Genomic DNA, 13,996 nt, shown 5'->3' on the forward strand with positions numbered 1-13,996 from the left:
GGTGCCAATCGTATTACCTCACCCCCATCCTACGCTTTATTTTATTATAAAGGACGTTTAAAGGAAAAGCAATGTTAAGGCCTTTTACCGGAATGGGATAAGTGATGAAGTCTCTCTCTCTGCGGTTGGCCGACCAAATCTCTAAAAAGAATAAAAGATAGTGCGAGTTGATAGTGGAACTCTATCGGATCAGTCACCATAATTGCTAGCGAGCTGACCTTGCAGAAAACGTTGGAACAGTCACATTTAAAAGAATATATATAAAAATGTATTACGTATAATTATACTAATAATACATAATATCACTAAATATACTGTTTGTATGAAGCTGATTGTTTGCTATTTTTCCTGCTAAGCAATGACAGTACATATTGCTTTCTCTTATATAAAGTCATTGAGTGCTCTTTTGATTTTGGCCTGGATCTATGAGTCCTTGTCAAACCAGCATTTTCAATAAGTATATGTCATGAAAATCTATGATAAGACGATAAAATGTAAATATTTAATGGAGTTTGGATAGAGATGCACACCGAATGGCTTTTTCAGGCTCGTAGTCATTTCAGGGCAGAGGTCACGGCCTTAGCATTTTGCCCTTGGGGATTAGATGGAGGTCGATTTAACTGCAAAGTGCATGATTGAAGCCCTGCGAATAAATGACCCACCAGTTGGGATGCTCTTTTGGGTTCAGGAAAATTAATATTGACAAAAGCCCACTGCATTTTGAATGGAATTATCAATACCACCTTCCCTGCCCGCGTTCTCAACCTTTTTATTTAATTTAACAGATATCGTAAATTCGAGGCCTGCCATTGGTCAGATCAGGAGGCAGTGGGGTGACATAGATTTTGCTGGCTCATCCGTTCACTTGCAGCACAATCAAAATATTGCAAACACGCACATGTGGACACGTGCGTGGCCGGAATAAGGTCAGTGGCGCTATCGGAGGACGAAAGGCGGCACGCGGCTGTCATTCACTGATTTGTTTTTGAACAAACATCCCGATAGCTGGATGCGGGTTTGGTTCTATCTGCTGACTCTCTCCCTCGGTAAGGGGGCTTCTAGAGGAACAATGAGTGAGCGCTCGGGGACCCTCCTTCATTAGAGCGAGCGGGGGAAAGTGAGCCCTGGGCCGGCAGACCAGGGAGCGAAACATGAAGCCAAATCCATGGCTGCCTGCTGCCGCTCTCCTCGCGCTCTGATCACTCCTCGTATCTTTTAGAAATGTCCCTGTCTTTGCGTCTCATTATTGACAACTAGGGCATGTTCATAATCCACTGCAGGTTATCTCAGATTCAATAAGGGCTCCGTCGATAACATGATGTAATTCACCTTTTTATTTTTTTTTCGTTTTCGTTTTATCGCGGTGATCGAGCCAGATATAAATCTGGCTCTTTGCTGGGTTATCCTCGAAAGCGCTCTTTTCTTGTTTTATGTATTAGATTAATTAAGCAATGCATTACTCTGAGGTGGGGGATCATGCATTTCGGGAGGGAACAGAGTGGTAAATAGCAGTAAATAGAGCAGTGTCTCCTAAGTGTTTGCTGAACACATGGCTCTTTGACAGTCTCTGATCTACCAGTTGTTTGATGAACAACTTGGGATTGTACACATGCAAGGAATAGATTAATCTATCCTCGCTTTGACTTGAAACTTTGCCTGGTGTTGTTAAGGCTGTTATTTTAATTGTAAACTCTGATAACTCATTATATTTAATTCTTCATTTGCACAAAGTCGAGAGTAATTGCACCATTTTGAGCTGCAGAATTTTGTACATGTTACGCCTTCTGTGTCTTGAAGGAACTGATCTTGAAGGCAGCTAAGGCATATGCCAATTTCAAAAGATTTCACTGCAAATTGATTTCTTTTTATCTCATACACAAATAAAACTAACAACACATAAATGTGTTTCTGTTTTTAGTTTCTGCTCGATTGCACTCTCTTCTGTAATAATGTCACGCTCAACAGAGTTGGTTATCTCGACGCCAAGACCTTAGTCGGACCGTCTGCACTATCCCGTTCACGACAATAATTTTAGCAAGGGTGGAACGCGGTGACGGACACAGTGACAGTCCAATAGAAACAAACGTTTTATTCCTTCATTTGTGCCCAGCCTTCCGCATCGTCCTCTCAACCTTTTGACCCCCAAACTCAATCAGCCCCCTCCTCTCGCTCGCGACCACAGAAAATATGTCTGTCTTAATTTCTAATACAGTTTAATGTCATATTTATGTAAATACTTCTGGGTTTTACTCTATATTAACAGCCAGAAATGTCAAAGCACACATAAAATGAAACAATACCATCTCCTGGTAGAGTGGAATTTAAATTGGATTCCTCTTGCTGCGAGTGCTTACACTGGCCGGCTGATGAAGGGGAAAATACGGCCCACTTTGATTGCATGTTGCAGAATCTTTACACAATAATCTCGTCCGTGCACATTATTGCCCTGCATATTTGTGCCCTAATCTGCACTGAAGGATGCCTCTCTGGTTATGTCTCATTCCCCCGCCCCCCCGCCCCTGAAGAGATCTTAATAGCCTGCTTTATTTCAATATTCATTGAAAAAAAATGTAATTTTCTGTTTCCCTTCCAACTGTCAATTTTGCGGTATGAATTGGCAATTATGCACTCCGATATTTCTAGCTGTCCTTCTTGAGTCCTTGTTGAATAAATTGGGAGAAAATAGTGAAACTTTGTCCGTTTGAGCATCATTTACCTGGAGATCTGAGCCTTCAAAGCGCCCCCCCCTCCCTCTCTGTCTCTGAGCCGTGTTCACACCATTGCTCGCAGACAGGATTTCTTCTGAGACGCGTTCACACCATTGCTCGCAGACAGGATTTCTTCTGAGACGTGATGCCCGCCACAGCCATCTTAAAGCAATTCGTTTCACCTCTCTTTTGCCAAGCTCAAGTACATTTTTAGTGTCTTTTTTGAGTAACATTTAATGTGTGGCAGCCTCATCTAGAGAATTGGACCATCAGCGTCGGGTGTAATTAACGGACGAGCCATCCCGGGAGTGCCTGCCGTTGTTTTGGCACCGCCAGCCCGTTAAGACAATTAGCAATTGCACACATAATTATCAAAAGGAAAATCTAATTTCAGGACGGATTCAACTGCATTCTCCATCTTGAAAATGAGCATGTCACTCTGACCTTGTCCCCCCCGTCCCCCCTCCCCATTCCAGCTGCATCGTGATTGGCTAGCCGGGGGTTGCAATTTGTCTAGGGGGGGGGGAAAGTAAAGAGTACAAAAAGGTGCAGAAGTACAGGTGGGGTCAGCAGGAGGAACGCTGCCCAGTGCACTCCATGTCAGTGAGATATATATGACGGCTTGACTGATTTCTTTTTCTCCCTCTTCCACTCAGGAGTCACAGCTGTTATCGACTTAAATAAATAATGCTAATAGGTTTCGCCCTGAACAGAGGGCTGGTGATCAGGGGTCATGGAAAAACACTGGTAGTCGACCAGCGTGGGCATTACCATACCTGGTCTGAAGGTAAGGCGACGCGGGGAAGAAGGTTCATCATTCCCACATATTAATAGGAGGTTGTTTGCAAGTGGGGGTCATGTGACTCACCTCTCGGACAAAAATGACAATGACCAAGGCCTGTGTGGAAGGTAAAGGGATTGATGTGGTTATAAATTACTCTGCGCCACTAGCCCTGCCCAGGCCTTGCCTACTCTGTCATCAGTACAAGGCGATAAAGCAGGGAAATGAGAGGAGAGTCCCCCTTTTTAATACATAAATGAATACGCTATGAAGGTGGTCATTATTTAGGGGCATGCCGTAGCCAAGCGGCTGGGGGGGGGGGGGTTGGCTCTGAACTAGGTGTGGACCCCCCCCCCCCCCCCACCCCAGTGCCCGGGAACGAGGAACAGCTTAAAGTCGCTCTTGCTAGTTCTCAATAACCCGTTGACCTCCATCTATTCATGACCCCCCCCCACATCCACCCACACACACCCTCCCCTCCCTCTGACATGCATGTTGTTTTTAAATATGATATTCAAAATGTAAGTCATTTTGTCTCAAGGGCGACTGCATCATTCAGGGCTTTGGAGGACGTTGGAGAAGGGGGGCTTTCACCTTTTAGCACCCAAAATATTTTAGTAAGCAATTTTTATAATTGGTTGTCCAGCCTGTGTCTTGACCCATAAAGTTCAAAACTGCCAGAATCGGAGAAATGGATTTTTATGTAAGATCCGGGCCGCCTATTTGCCCTTAAAAAGCGGTGGGGGAGCGAAGGCCCCGGTGGAAATAGAGCCGTAAATAACGCGGCCAGCAATGGGTTTTCCTTTAAATAAATACCGATCAGGTTTATGTTGAAAGACAATAGAAAACGTAGCCTAGATATGCAGTTTACAGTATTTATAGCTGTAATATCGAGGTGCCAGCACCGTAATTTCATGCCCCAATGAGAATGGCAAGGTCAAAGCCGGTGCTCTGCCGGAGCATCTGCTAATACGGTCTCCCATAAACAGGCCTGTGCGTATCAGGGGCGCCAAATAATACAGTATAATGAAATACAGAATAGCTTTCCATTATTGTTCCTGTTTTTTTTTTTTTTCTTTTGTGCTTTACGGTGTCGTCATTAGGTGTTATTTATGTGTTTAAAGATTCATCTCCTCAGTGTTTGGATCCGCCGTCAGGAGGTGGGTCATTCCACAGGTTCTGGGAGCGGCTGATGCAGCAGCGCCATCCCCCTGTTTGTGGGTTCTCTTCTGTTCTTTTGCCTTTTATATGTAAAACCCAATTTCACCTTGTTCTCTTTTTCTTTCATACAGCGATCTGAGGGGTCTTTCATTTTGTTGTTGTTTTTATTCCCGACAATAAAACGGATCAAGCTGCTTTATGAATCTCCATGTCATTCTATTAGCAGGCCAGACACAAGGGGGAAAGGGCTGTTATTAAGCTTTTTATTCCCCTGCTCAAACAACATTAAAGAAACGGGGGAGGGGGGGAAGCCCATTAAAATGTAAATACATTACGTGGAAACGTCGGCCCTGGAAGTCTATTTTTCAGAGAAAAGCACATTTCAAGGTGAAGAGGAAGAGAGGTGGTGCGGGGTAGAGACCGGCCTGAATCCCTTAGACGACGGAAGCACTTTTATTTCAGGGGGGTTTCTTCCTGTTTGGTGAAATGGAGCCCGAACATGTCTCACTCAATAGTCTGCCACCATGCAGTCTGCTGTGGTCAGATGAATCAGGCGTCCGGGGACAGGTTATTGCTTATTGGACAGGGCAGCTTGGACCCGCTCAGCAGCCCCGGCGCGGAGCTGACTTCCTGGCATTCAGGCTGCGCCGTACATGACAGGCCGGCCATATTGGCCTTCAATTATTCAACCCTTTTCATGGGCATGTGTGGTGTCCTTGGAGCGGTCAGGTGGACGCGCGAGGAGTCGTGTCGGGTCGTCCGTGGGGGTTTTCCCAGGAAAGAGTCGTCGAAACGGGCGTTTTGTTTTATGTCGGATTATTTGTCTGTTCAATCTTTTTTTTTTCTTGATTTACCAAACGTGTCAAGTAAGAGGTTTTTATGCAGTTCTTTTACGCAGGCTTTTAAAGTATATTAATGAAGTGATTTAGGGCTTGATTAACTGAGCTGTAGCAGTGGTAAAGGCTCATTCACACCCTTTACAAGTCAGGAGAAGTGTCACGGCAGTTGCTACCTCGTGTTAACACTCCACGTTGGTGTAATGAAGACCCCCCCCCCCACCCCCACACCAGCTTCTGTTAATATGCATCACAATTTGGCCCGTGTTACCATCGTTAGTTCCTACATAAACCACTACCAGGCCTGTCATTCAGAACAAATCAGCTCAACCTCTTTTTAAAGTGCTGCTACTCTGGATGTTGGAGGAGAATCCTGCGTTGAGCTGGTGTGCGAGTGTTCCCTTCAGAGAGGGAGTCCCCGGGGGAACTATCGGAGTAAAAGGCTCTTTGAGAGAAAAAGGGATTTTCTGTCAGATGGACGGTAAACCCAGGAAACGCACTCAACGAAATGGGCCCAGAAAGTGATGCTAAGGAAATGGCAGCGCAGAAAGAGGCTCTTAATATATAGACGCAGGCGGGATTTACTTATTTCAAACATAGGTCAGAGGCATTACAGGAAGTCTGTTGCTCCTCATCTCCGATTTATTTGTACGGCGTTTTTGCTTTTTTTTTCTCCTCGTCGTGACTCATCGTCCTCGATTGAAAATATAGAAAGTGTTTAGATGGTTCTAGAAAGTTCTAATTATTTTCTTGGTGGATTAGTATTCTCATTAAAACATGAGCCCTTCAGCAATGGCAGCATATGGCATCTGAAATAAAATCCTTTCTTCCAACAAAAGGAGACGATCATATTAGATTTTTTTTTCCTCCTCCCCTCTGATTCTCCATCAGGGAGCCCTTTGCAATTTAATCATCACTAAAATCATTAAAAAGATCTGAAGATTAAATTATATTGGCATTTGCAAAATTATGTAATACATTTACATCACAATGAAGAAATTAAAATAAGACATTTTCTCTGTCTGGGGTGTATGAAATCTCCACTTGGGAAATATAACGGGGGAAGTGGACAGACTGTTATTTTCTCTGCCTTTGGTGACAGTTAATATGCTTGCACAGTTTCTGATTTCATTGTGTGATCTTTCCACACACGCATGTTAAAACGCCTATCAATCAGGCTGATATTCCTAATGCAAATTGTGAATTGATGACATTTGTCTAAACCTTTTTCTTTTGCTTCTTCTTTCCTTTTTTGTGGCACCCAGGGAGGGGCGGGGCGGGGGGGGCGGGGGGGGGGGGGGGCGTGGGGGGCGGGGGGGGGGTGGTGGTTGATGTCGGAGCGGTTTGCCGTTTATTGAACCTTGGCGATTTCAAACGCGTGGGAAATATAACCAGCAGAATTATGAAGAGCAATTTCTTTCTTGCTTTATTTCAATCCTTCCCTTATGTCACATTCGGCGGCGGTCTTCCGTGGTTTGCGTCTTGATTGCAGGCCTGACTGATGAGGAGGTGGAGCTGGCCATCCTGCGCTCGGGCAGCACGGACGAGGTCCTGGCTCTGAGCCCGCTGGGACCCGCGCAGATAGTGCCCGTAACGCACCGTGAGTACACGCGCAGACACACACACGCGCACACGCAAACACACACTTTCCCTCACCCTCGTCCACTCATCACAAGCCCTTTCGTCATTGTGTAAGAGTTTTTTTTATGTTTTTTGTCAGTTCCGTTTTGAGTCAAACCCAGCAGTGACGATGTCGGTATGAACTCACTCTGAAAAAGGGGAACTCAGGCTTTTCTTGATGTTTCACACATTTCAACATCCGAAACGACCACAGCGAGTGAAACGACCAGACTTGAGTCTCTCAAGAGTATCACACACGCACATTCACACACACTTGTCCAGAATTGGAGTCATTTCACCTAAATCTGCCCTCGGAGAGAACCGGAAGCGGCTCATTGTCTGAGCGCTCGCCTGCCCTGGATCTCCCGTCTCTCGTCGTTCTCCTGCCCGCGGTGCGTTCACCCCGGGGGCTGAACCCCCGGCCACCGGCGCGGTCTTTATCACCGGCGCCGCTGATTCACCAATGCAGAAGAAGTCCGCATAATGCTTAACCCGTATGACAATGCTTCCAGATGCATTCCAGCCTCATTTATTACCACACTGTCCTTGACTCCTTTCGGCATCTCATGTTTTGTAATGAAAGTGATGTTGATGGGATGGCCATGTAGGGGGGGGGGGGGGTCTCTGTCCATAGTGGTGGTGGTGGTGGTGGTACTGGGGGGTTTATATCAAAATGGCTATAAGGGATCCGCATAATGAGGTGAGAGCTGGGAGTCTTGTACATGTTGGGGGAGGGGGGGGGGGGGTCACATCGAAAAAAGGGGGTGTTCTGGGGGTTAGGGTGGACGTGGGGTGGGGGGCTGGGGGGGGGCTACCTCCCCGTTGATGTCCTTGTTATGGGGACGGCGCGCACGGACCCGCATCCATCTCTGTCGGAGTAATGGATCCTCTGATCTCTATTTCCACGCGGAGGAAGGACAGGAAGGCCTCCGCTGAACCCAATAAATTTGAGAGGAGATTGGAAAACGGCGGCGTGGGGACCAGCGGCTCCCCGCCTAAGTGACCGAATGGAGGAATAAAACGTAGGAGAGGGAGGCGACGGCGACGCTGGGATGGAGGAGACCGGGAACCAGGAGGAGGGGGCGGAGAGTGAAGGTCCTACGAGGCGGTGGGGGAGGGTGTGGGTGCATGGGGGGGGGGGGGGGGGGGGGGCAGGTGGGAGACCCCCCGGGGTGATGCAGGGAGCCTCGTTCAGGGTCAAGCGCCTCTCCCCGGGACCCCCCCCGCGCCTTCCAGTCGGGCGCCGCTCCCGGGCCGGCGACCATCTCGCGGGGCCATAATGTTGATGAAGACCTGAATTGATGTGGTTACCATGGGGGCAGCGGGGGGAGAGGTGGGGGGTGATGGGGGAGAGGTGGGGGGTTCACCTCCCAGACGCCCGGCACTCGGGATGAGGCGCTGCCCTTCAGCAGCACCCTCACCTTGGAAGCGAGCGGCTGGGAAGCCCGGGAACGCCGCGCGCGTCTCCGATCGTTTGATTTGCATGTTAAATCAGGGACGCAGCAGGGCACAAAATCAATCTGCTCTAGTTTACGTGGTGCCGGTAAACAGATCTATCAAGCAGCTCTGGAATTAAAGGCGTAATGGAACCGCGAGGTGTACGGAGCGGGCCCAGCAGACGTTATGATTCCCTCTTTTCTTCTGTGAAGAAAAAATAAGGTTTTCTTTCAGAGCTTTTTTTTTGTTGTTTGGTGACATTTTTCGCTGAATGCCTCCTCTTATGTCGGGAAACGAGAGACACCCAGACGACGCACGCCGCTGTCGCTCACCGACAACGCGTCTCAGAACACACACACACACACTCCTCCTGAACCTCGACGGCCCGTATATTCACATTCTGCCGGCTCCCACTCCTCTGGGGCCTCGACTTGTGTTCGCTGACGTGGGACTGAGAGGTCGCCCAGGGAGACGGAGAGCTTTGTGTTCAAGGTGTGGTGAAATGTGTGATGACGAGGAGCATCGTGGTTCCCCCCCTCCAGGGCACCTCAACTCCCGCTGCTCGACTTTAAGTTAAAAATCCCCGTAAAACTCTGAGTATGAAAGGCCTTTACATCCACAGCTTCTGCCCAGACTCCATTTCCTGATGGAATCCAACAGTGTAGTGGTCTTATCGATCTCAATCGGAAGAGCATGGCATTAATACTGGCGTTCATCAAGCCCTACCGGTGCCCCAACCCATGCTAAGAAACGTATCGTTAGCCTCATAGCATAGCTGCCTAAGTCCTACATTTTGATATCTAACCTACTCTCCTAATGCTGCTGATTCACTGCGCCTCATTGGCTACATCCTCAGCCAATCAGAGTGCATAATCACTGCCTGAGCCATCTGTTTGTCTTAGGCATTTCTATTTGATTTTTTATGCCAAATACAAGATGAACCTTAAAATATGACTTAGGCAATTATGCTCTGAGGCTAACGATTATGCATAACAGTATTGTCAGTTTTGCTCTGAATAAACAAATACACTGTTTAATGACACCGTCGTTCCCACTGTTCCCAGTTCCTCCAGGCTACCGATGGCGGGACTACAGCGCCATGGCGGTCATCATGGTGGGCGTGGCCTTCGGTCTGCAGCACCTCTACAAGGTAAGGGGCCCTCGTGGCGCGCCCGTGGCCGACGGTTCAGTCCTCCAGCGGACACGCTGAGCCAAGGCCGAGCGTGGCTTCAGAAGCAGGCCGTTCAGGCGTCCTGGTGAAGGTTACTTTCAGGTTCGGCGGCAGGAATCAAACCCGGTTCCTTTTCCACAGAACGACCGTGCCACCACACTATCCTTCGCTCTGGATTTAATATCCTGAAGTAACGGCCGTTTTCATGAAGTAAGCATCTGCTGTACGGGTGAAATCAGTTGCTGTACGGGTGAAATCAGTCGGTGTGCGGGTGAAATCAGTCGGTGTGCGGGTGAAATCAGTCGGTGTGCGGGTGAAATCAGTCGGTGTGCGGGTGAAATCAGTCGGGCTCCTCCAGGAGAGAAACGAGCACGGCCGGACTTTACTTTGGGAAAGCGCAGCCGTCCGTCACTTTCCCCAAACAACGCCTTTGGCTCGCGCCCGCCCCTTCATCCTCCCACTGCTGACATCATTCCCCTAAATGTTGACGGATAACCCCAAACATTGCTCGGTAAATCTGTCCGGCGCCGGCTCTCTGGGATGTTTTGCAGTTTAATCGCTAGGCCTCGCTCGAGCGTCGGAGGCTGGTGGTGGGGTGGGGGGGTGGGGGGGGGAGTTGACTTATAGCGGCGCAGCGAAAGGCACCCTCTGCTCAACATGCTTCTGGTCGAGCTGTTAAAGCCTTCCTGTTTTACATCAGAGCATGATCTTTCAGACAACCTCGTAATTTCTTTGCCTCTCTCTCTCTCTGCTCCCATTGGCCCGGGCTGCGTCTCGGACGCCCGTGTAGGGCTGGTGGGGGCTTTTCTTTCTTTTTTTGGTTTAGTTTTATTTTTTTTCGCTTTTCTTTTTTTAATAAACAAAGTTGCTAACACAGCACATCCGTCTTTTGATATTCGGCCGTCTCCAAATAATCACCCTGTTTTTATTGAGCGTCACAGCCCTTGAACATGGGCCACGAGGCCCCTGGTCCCCGCGACGCCATTAATCCTCTGGGGGGGGTGGTGGTGCAGGCGGCCGGGGCCCTGAGTGGCATATGGGAGCCATTACTTGGATTTTAGAGGACGGGTGTTCCTGCAGTAGCTCATTCCCCCTCTATGACAAATTCCCTCCATGGCTGTGTGTGTGTGTGTGTGTGTGTGTGTGTGTGTGTGTGTGTGTGTGTGTGTGTGTGTGTGTGTGTGTGTGTCGGTCTTGTGCAAACTACCGCAGCACATCATATGCATACCTGACCCTCCCCCCTCTGAACAGAGGTCAGAGGGGGGCTGTGTTCTGTCAGGGGGGGGGCCGTACCGGAGAGACAACACCGATCAATACCAGATAATATCAACGCTGTCGGGATCAGATCCCCAAACAGGACTCAACACCTCTGCCAGGCGTCATCTGGACTCAAATCAATCGTTTTTTTTTTCTTTTTTCAACTTGTAATTTTCTAATTCGTGACACAACGTCTCTCATGGAGGATGATTCGAATAAAACCGTTATTTTTGTTACGAAATATTACAGATTTCTGCTCTTGAAATACACACACACACACACACACACAGACACACAGACACACAGACACACACAGAGAGACACACACAGAGAGACACACACACACACACAGAGAGACACACACACACAGAGAGACGCACACACACACAGAGACGCACACACACACAGAGACTCACACACACACAGAGACTCACACACACACAGAGACACACACAGAGACAAACACACACACACACACACACACACACACACAGCGACACACACGCCGCCCTCGCCCCGCCGCCGTCTCCGGGAGCAGCCGGCCCGGCCAGCCGCTGCTGTCCCGGGAGGCGGCGGCGTCCCACGGTGGCGAGGAGGCGCGGGCGGCTGTCACGTCTCCCACGGAGCGCGCGCTGCAGCGCGGGCGCCATATGCCCGGGCTGCTGGCGCCGTACCCAGCGAGGCGGCGGAGCGCCGTGTAAACAGCCCCCGTGCCCCGCAGCCCGCTTATTAATTACTACCTGTTGACACTTGTTTAATCCTTTTTACCTAAAAAGTGTTTATTACTCGGCACAGGTGGTGCCAGACAGCACCTGTGTGCGTGTGGGGGAGGGGGGGGGGGAGGGGGGGGGTAGCGAGTACGAGGATGGTGTCGTCGGCGGCGATGACGACGGCGAGGGTTTGATCCGAGCGTACCGTTGTACCGTTTCCTCGGGGCCCTATCGGGGGTTTCTTCCGCGCCGCGGGCCGCGTTCGGGACGGCCCCCTGAGCTCAGGCCGTCGGCCGCGGAGGCGCGCGGGCCCGCGTGTGATCGTCGTCTGGGGAGCGCACCCGGTGCTCCGCTCAGCGGGCCGCGGTGTGCACCCGGAGCGTTTGATGCGGGGGAATCCGGTTCTCTCTCGACGGCGGAAATGGACAAGAGGATGTCGGTCGAGTCGCCAACCGTGGCCCCGGTCGCAGCAGATTCTCCCGCTGTTTGTTTCTGCGTTTTATCTCTTTCATTTGTTCATTCCCCCGTTTTCTTTTTTTCGGTCCTATGTGCACATCTGTCCACAGAATGTCGGGAAGAATGTTTTCATCGGACAGTTTAGACAAGAGTCCAATAAGACAACGACTTAGACCCCCTCTCTGCTACACAGATATGACAGCTCTCTCTGTCTCGCTCGCTCTCTCTCTCTCTCTCTCTCTCTCTCTCTCTCTCTGTCTCTGTCTCTGTCTCTGTCTCTTCCTCCCTATCTGTCTCTCGCTCTCTCACTCCCTCCCTCCCTCTCTCTCTCTCCGTCCCTCCCTCCCTCTTCCTCCCTCTATCCCTCTCCGTCTCTCTCCCTCCCTCTCTCCCCCTTCCTCTCTGTCTCTGTCTCTCTCCCTCTCTCTCCCTCCCCCTCACTCCCTCCCTCTGTCTGTCTCTCTCCTCCCTCCCTCCCTCTCTGTCTGTCTCTCTCCTCTCTCCTCCCCCTCCCTCTCCTCCCCATGTGTCCCTCTCCCTCTCCCCCTCCCTCTCCTCCCCCATGCCTCTCCTCCCGCGGTCGGGGCTGTAATGGCGTGTCATGTTTTTAATTGCAGAGATACATCCTCCCTCTGATTGTGGGACGGCGCCAGGACCAGCAGCATCTGCAGCGGCTGGAGAGCAGCGTGGCGGAGATGAGTGGCACGCTGACACAGACAGGTGAAGATTAATATCTTCATGGCTTTCTCCCTCCTTAACATTTTCCTTCATTTATCTGTCGCCGAAATCGGGGGTGAGGGGGGTGTCGTGGTGGAGAGGGGGGTGGGGGTGGGTGGGGGGGGGTGTGGGGGGGGTGGTGTGGGGGGGTGTGTGGGGGGGGGGGGGGGGGGGGGGGTACCCAGTGCGTTTTTTAACAAATGAGGCCCGCTGTCATTTCGCTTTAATTTGAAATTGCTTGTTTACTGTCAGGGCTCGGGCTCAATTAATTACGTTTCGCTGAAAAGCTCTTAACCCAGAATATAATGAGGGGTAGGGAAATGACAACTTTCCCAACCCCCGCCACCACCCAGCACCACGGCACACCACCGTCACCCCCCCCCCCCCCCCCCCCCCCCCCCCCCCGGATCCACCATCCATCCCTCTTTCACTGCCCCCTCCACCAACACCGCCGCCACCGTCACAATCGTCCCGGCGCCGACACACGCTCCCCTCCCCTTCGGTGGTGAGAAAGTTCATTTTAATTTTGCAGCGGTTGTAGGCTCACACTCCTGTGTGCGCGTGTGCGTGCGCGCCCGTGTGTGGTCGGGTGTGCACGCTGTGCGTGTGCGCTCCACGGTGTCTGTGCTCAATGGCGGGTCCTGCTGTGATTAAGTGTGTGGTGACAGGTGTGGCTCCCGTGTCGACAGGTGAGGAATCTCAACCTGGCTGTCAGACGCAGGTGGAGGAGGAGGGGGGAGGAGGAGGAGGAGGTGGTGGAGGTGGAGGAGGAGGTGGAGGTGGAGGGGGGTTGAAAGGATGAGGGAGAGAAATGAGGGAGGGAGGAAAGAGAGAGATGCATTTCTTCTTCGTTGTCAATGTAATTAAACATGGTGGGAGAAGCGATGCAGGCAGAGGACCCTGGCAAAGTTTGCTCTTTGTTTGTGACTTTGCTCAACTTCCATGGCCGGTAGTTGGGAGATTAAAACCCCACCTTGAACGAGGCCTGTCATGGAGAATCTCAGAGATCATCACAAATAGACGGATGTCTTTCTTGATCTTTATTACAGAATTTTTTCCGTTTGTCGTATGCAATGACGGCTAAACAAATGAGGTGTGATCCATTACATTTACATTCCTGTTCAATTTCCAACACCCACTCC

At 50.3% G+C, this 13,996-nt stretch overlaps 1 protein-coding gene across 1 annotated transcript in view; it reads left to right on the forward strand.

Annotated features, from left to right (window-relative positions):
• Positions 1-13,996, forward strand: part of pex14 (peroxisomal biogenesis factor 14) — a 44,271-nt gene that overhangs the window by 21,748 nt on the left and 8,527 nt on the right. The window contains 4 exon segments of the mRNA XM_060060400.1: positions 6,979-7,086; positions 9,608-9,693; positions 12,755-12,857; positions 13,544-13,575. Of these exon segments, the coding sequence (XP_059916383.1) occupies positions 6,979-7,086; positions 9,608-9,693; positions 12,755-12,857; positions 13,544-13,575 (329 nt within the window).

This window comes from Gadus macrocephalus, chromosome 1 (genome assembly GCF_031168955.1).
Source record: "Gadus macrocephalus chromosome 1, ASM3116895v1".
NCBI lineage: Eukaryota > Metazoa > Chordata > Actinopteri > Gadiformes > Gadidae > Gadus > Gadus macrocephalus.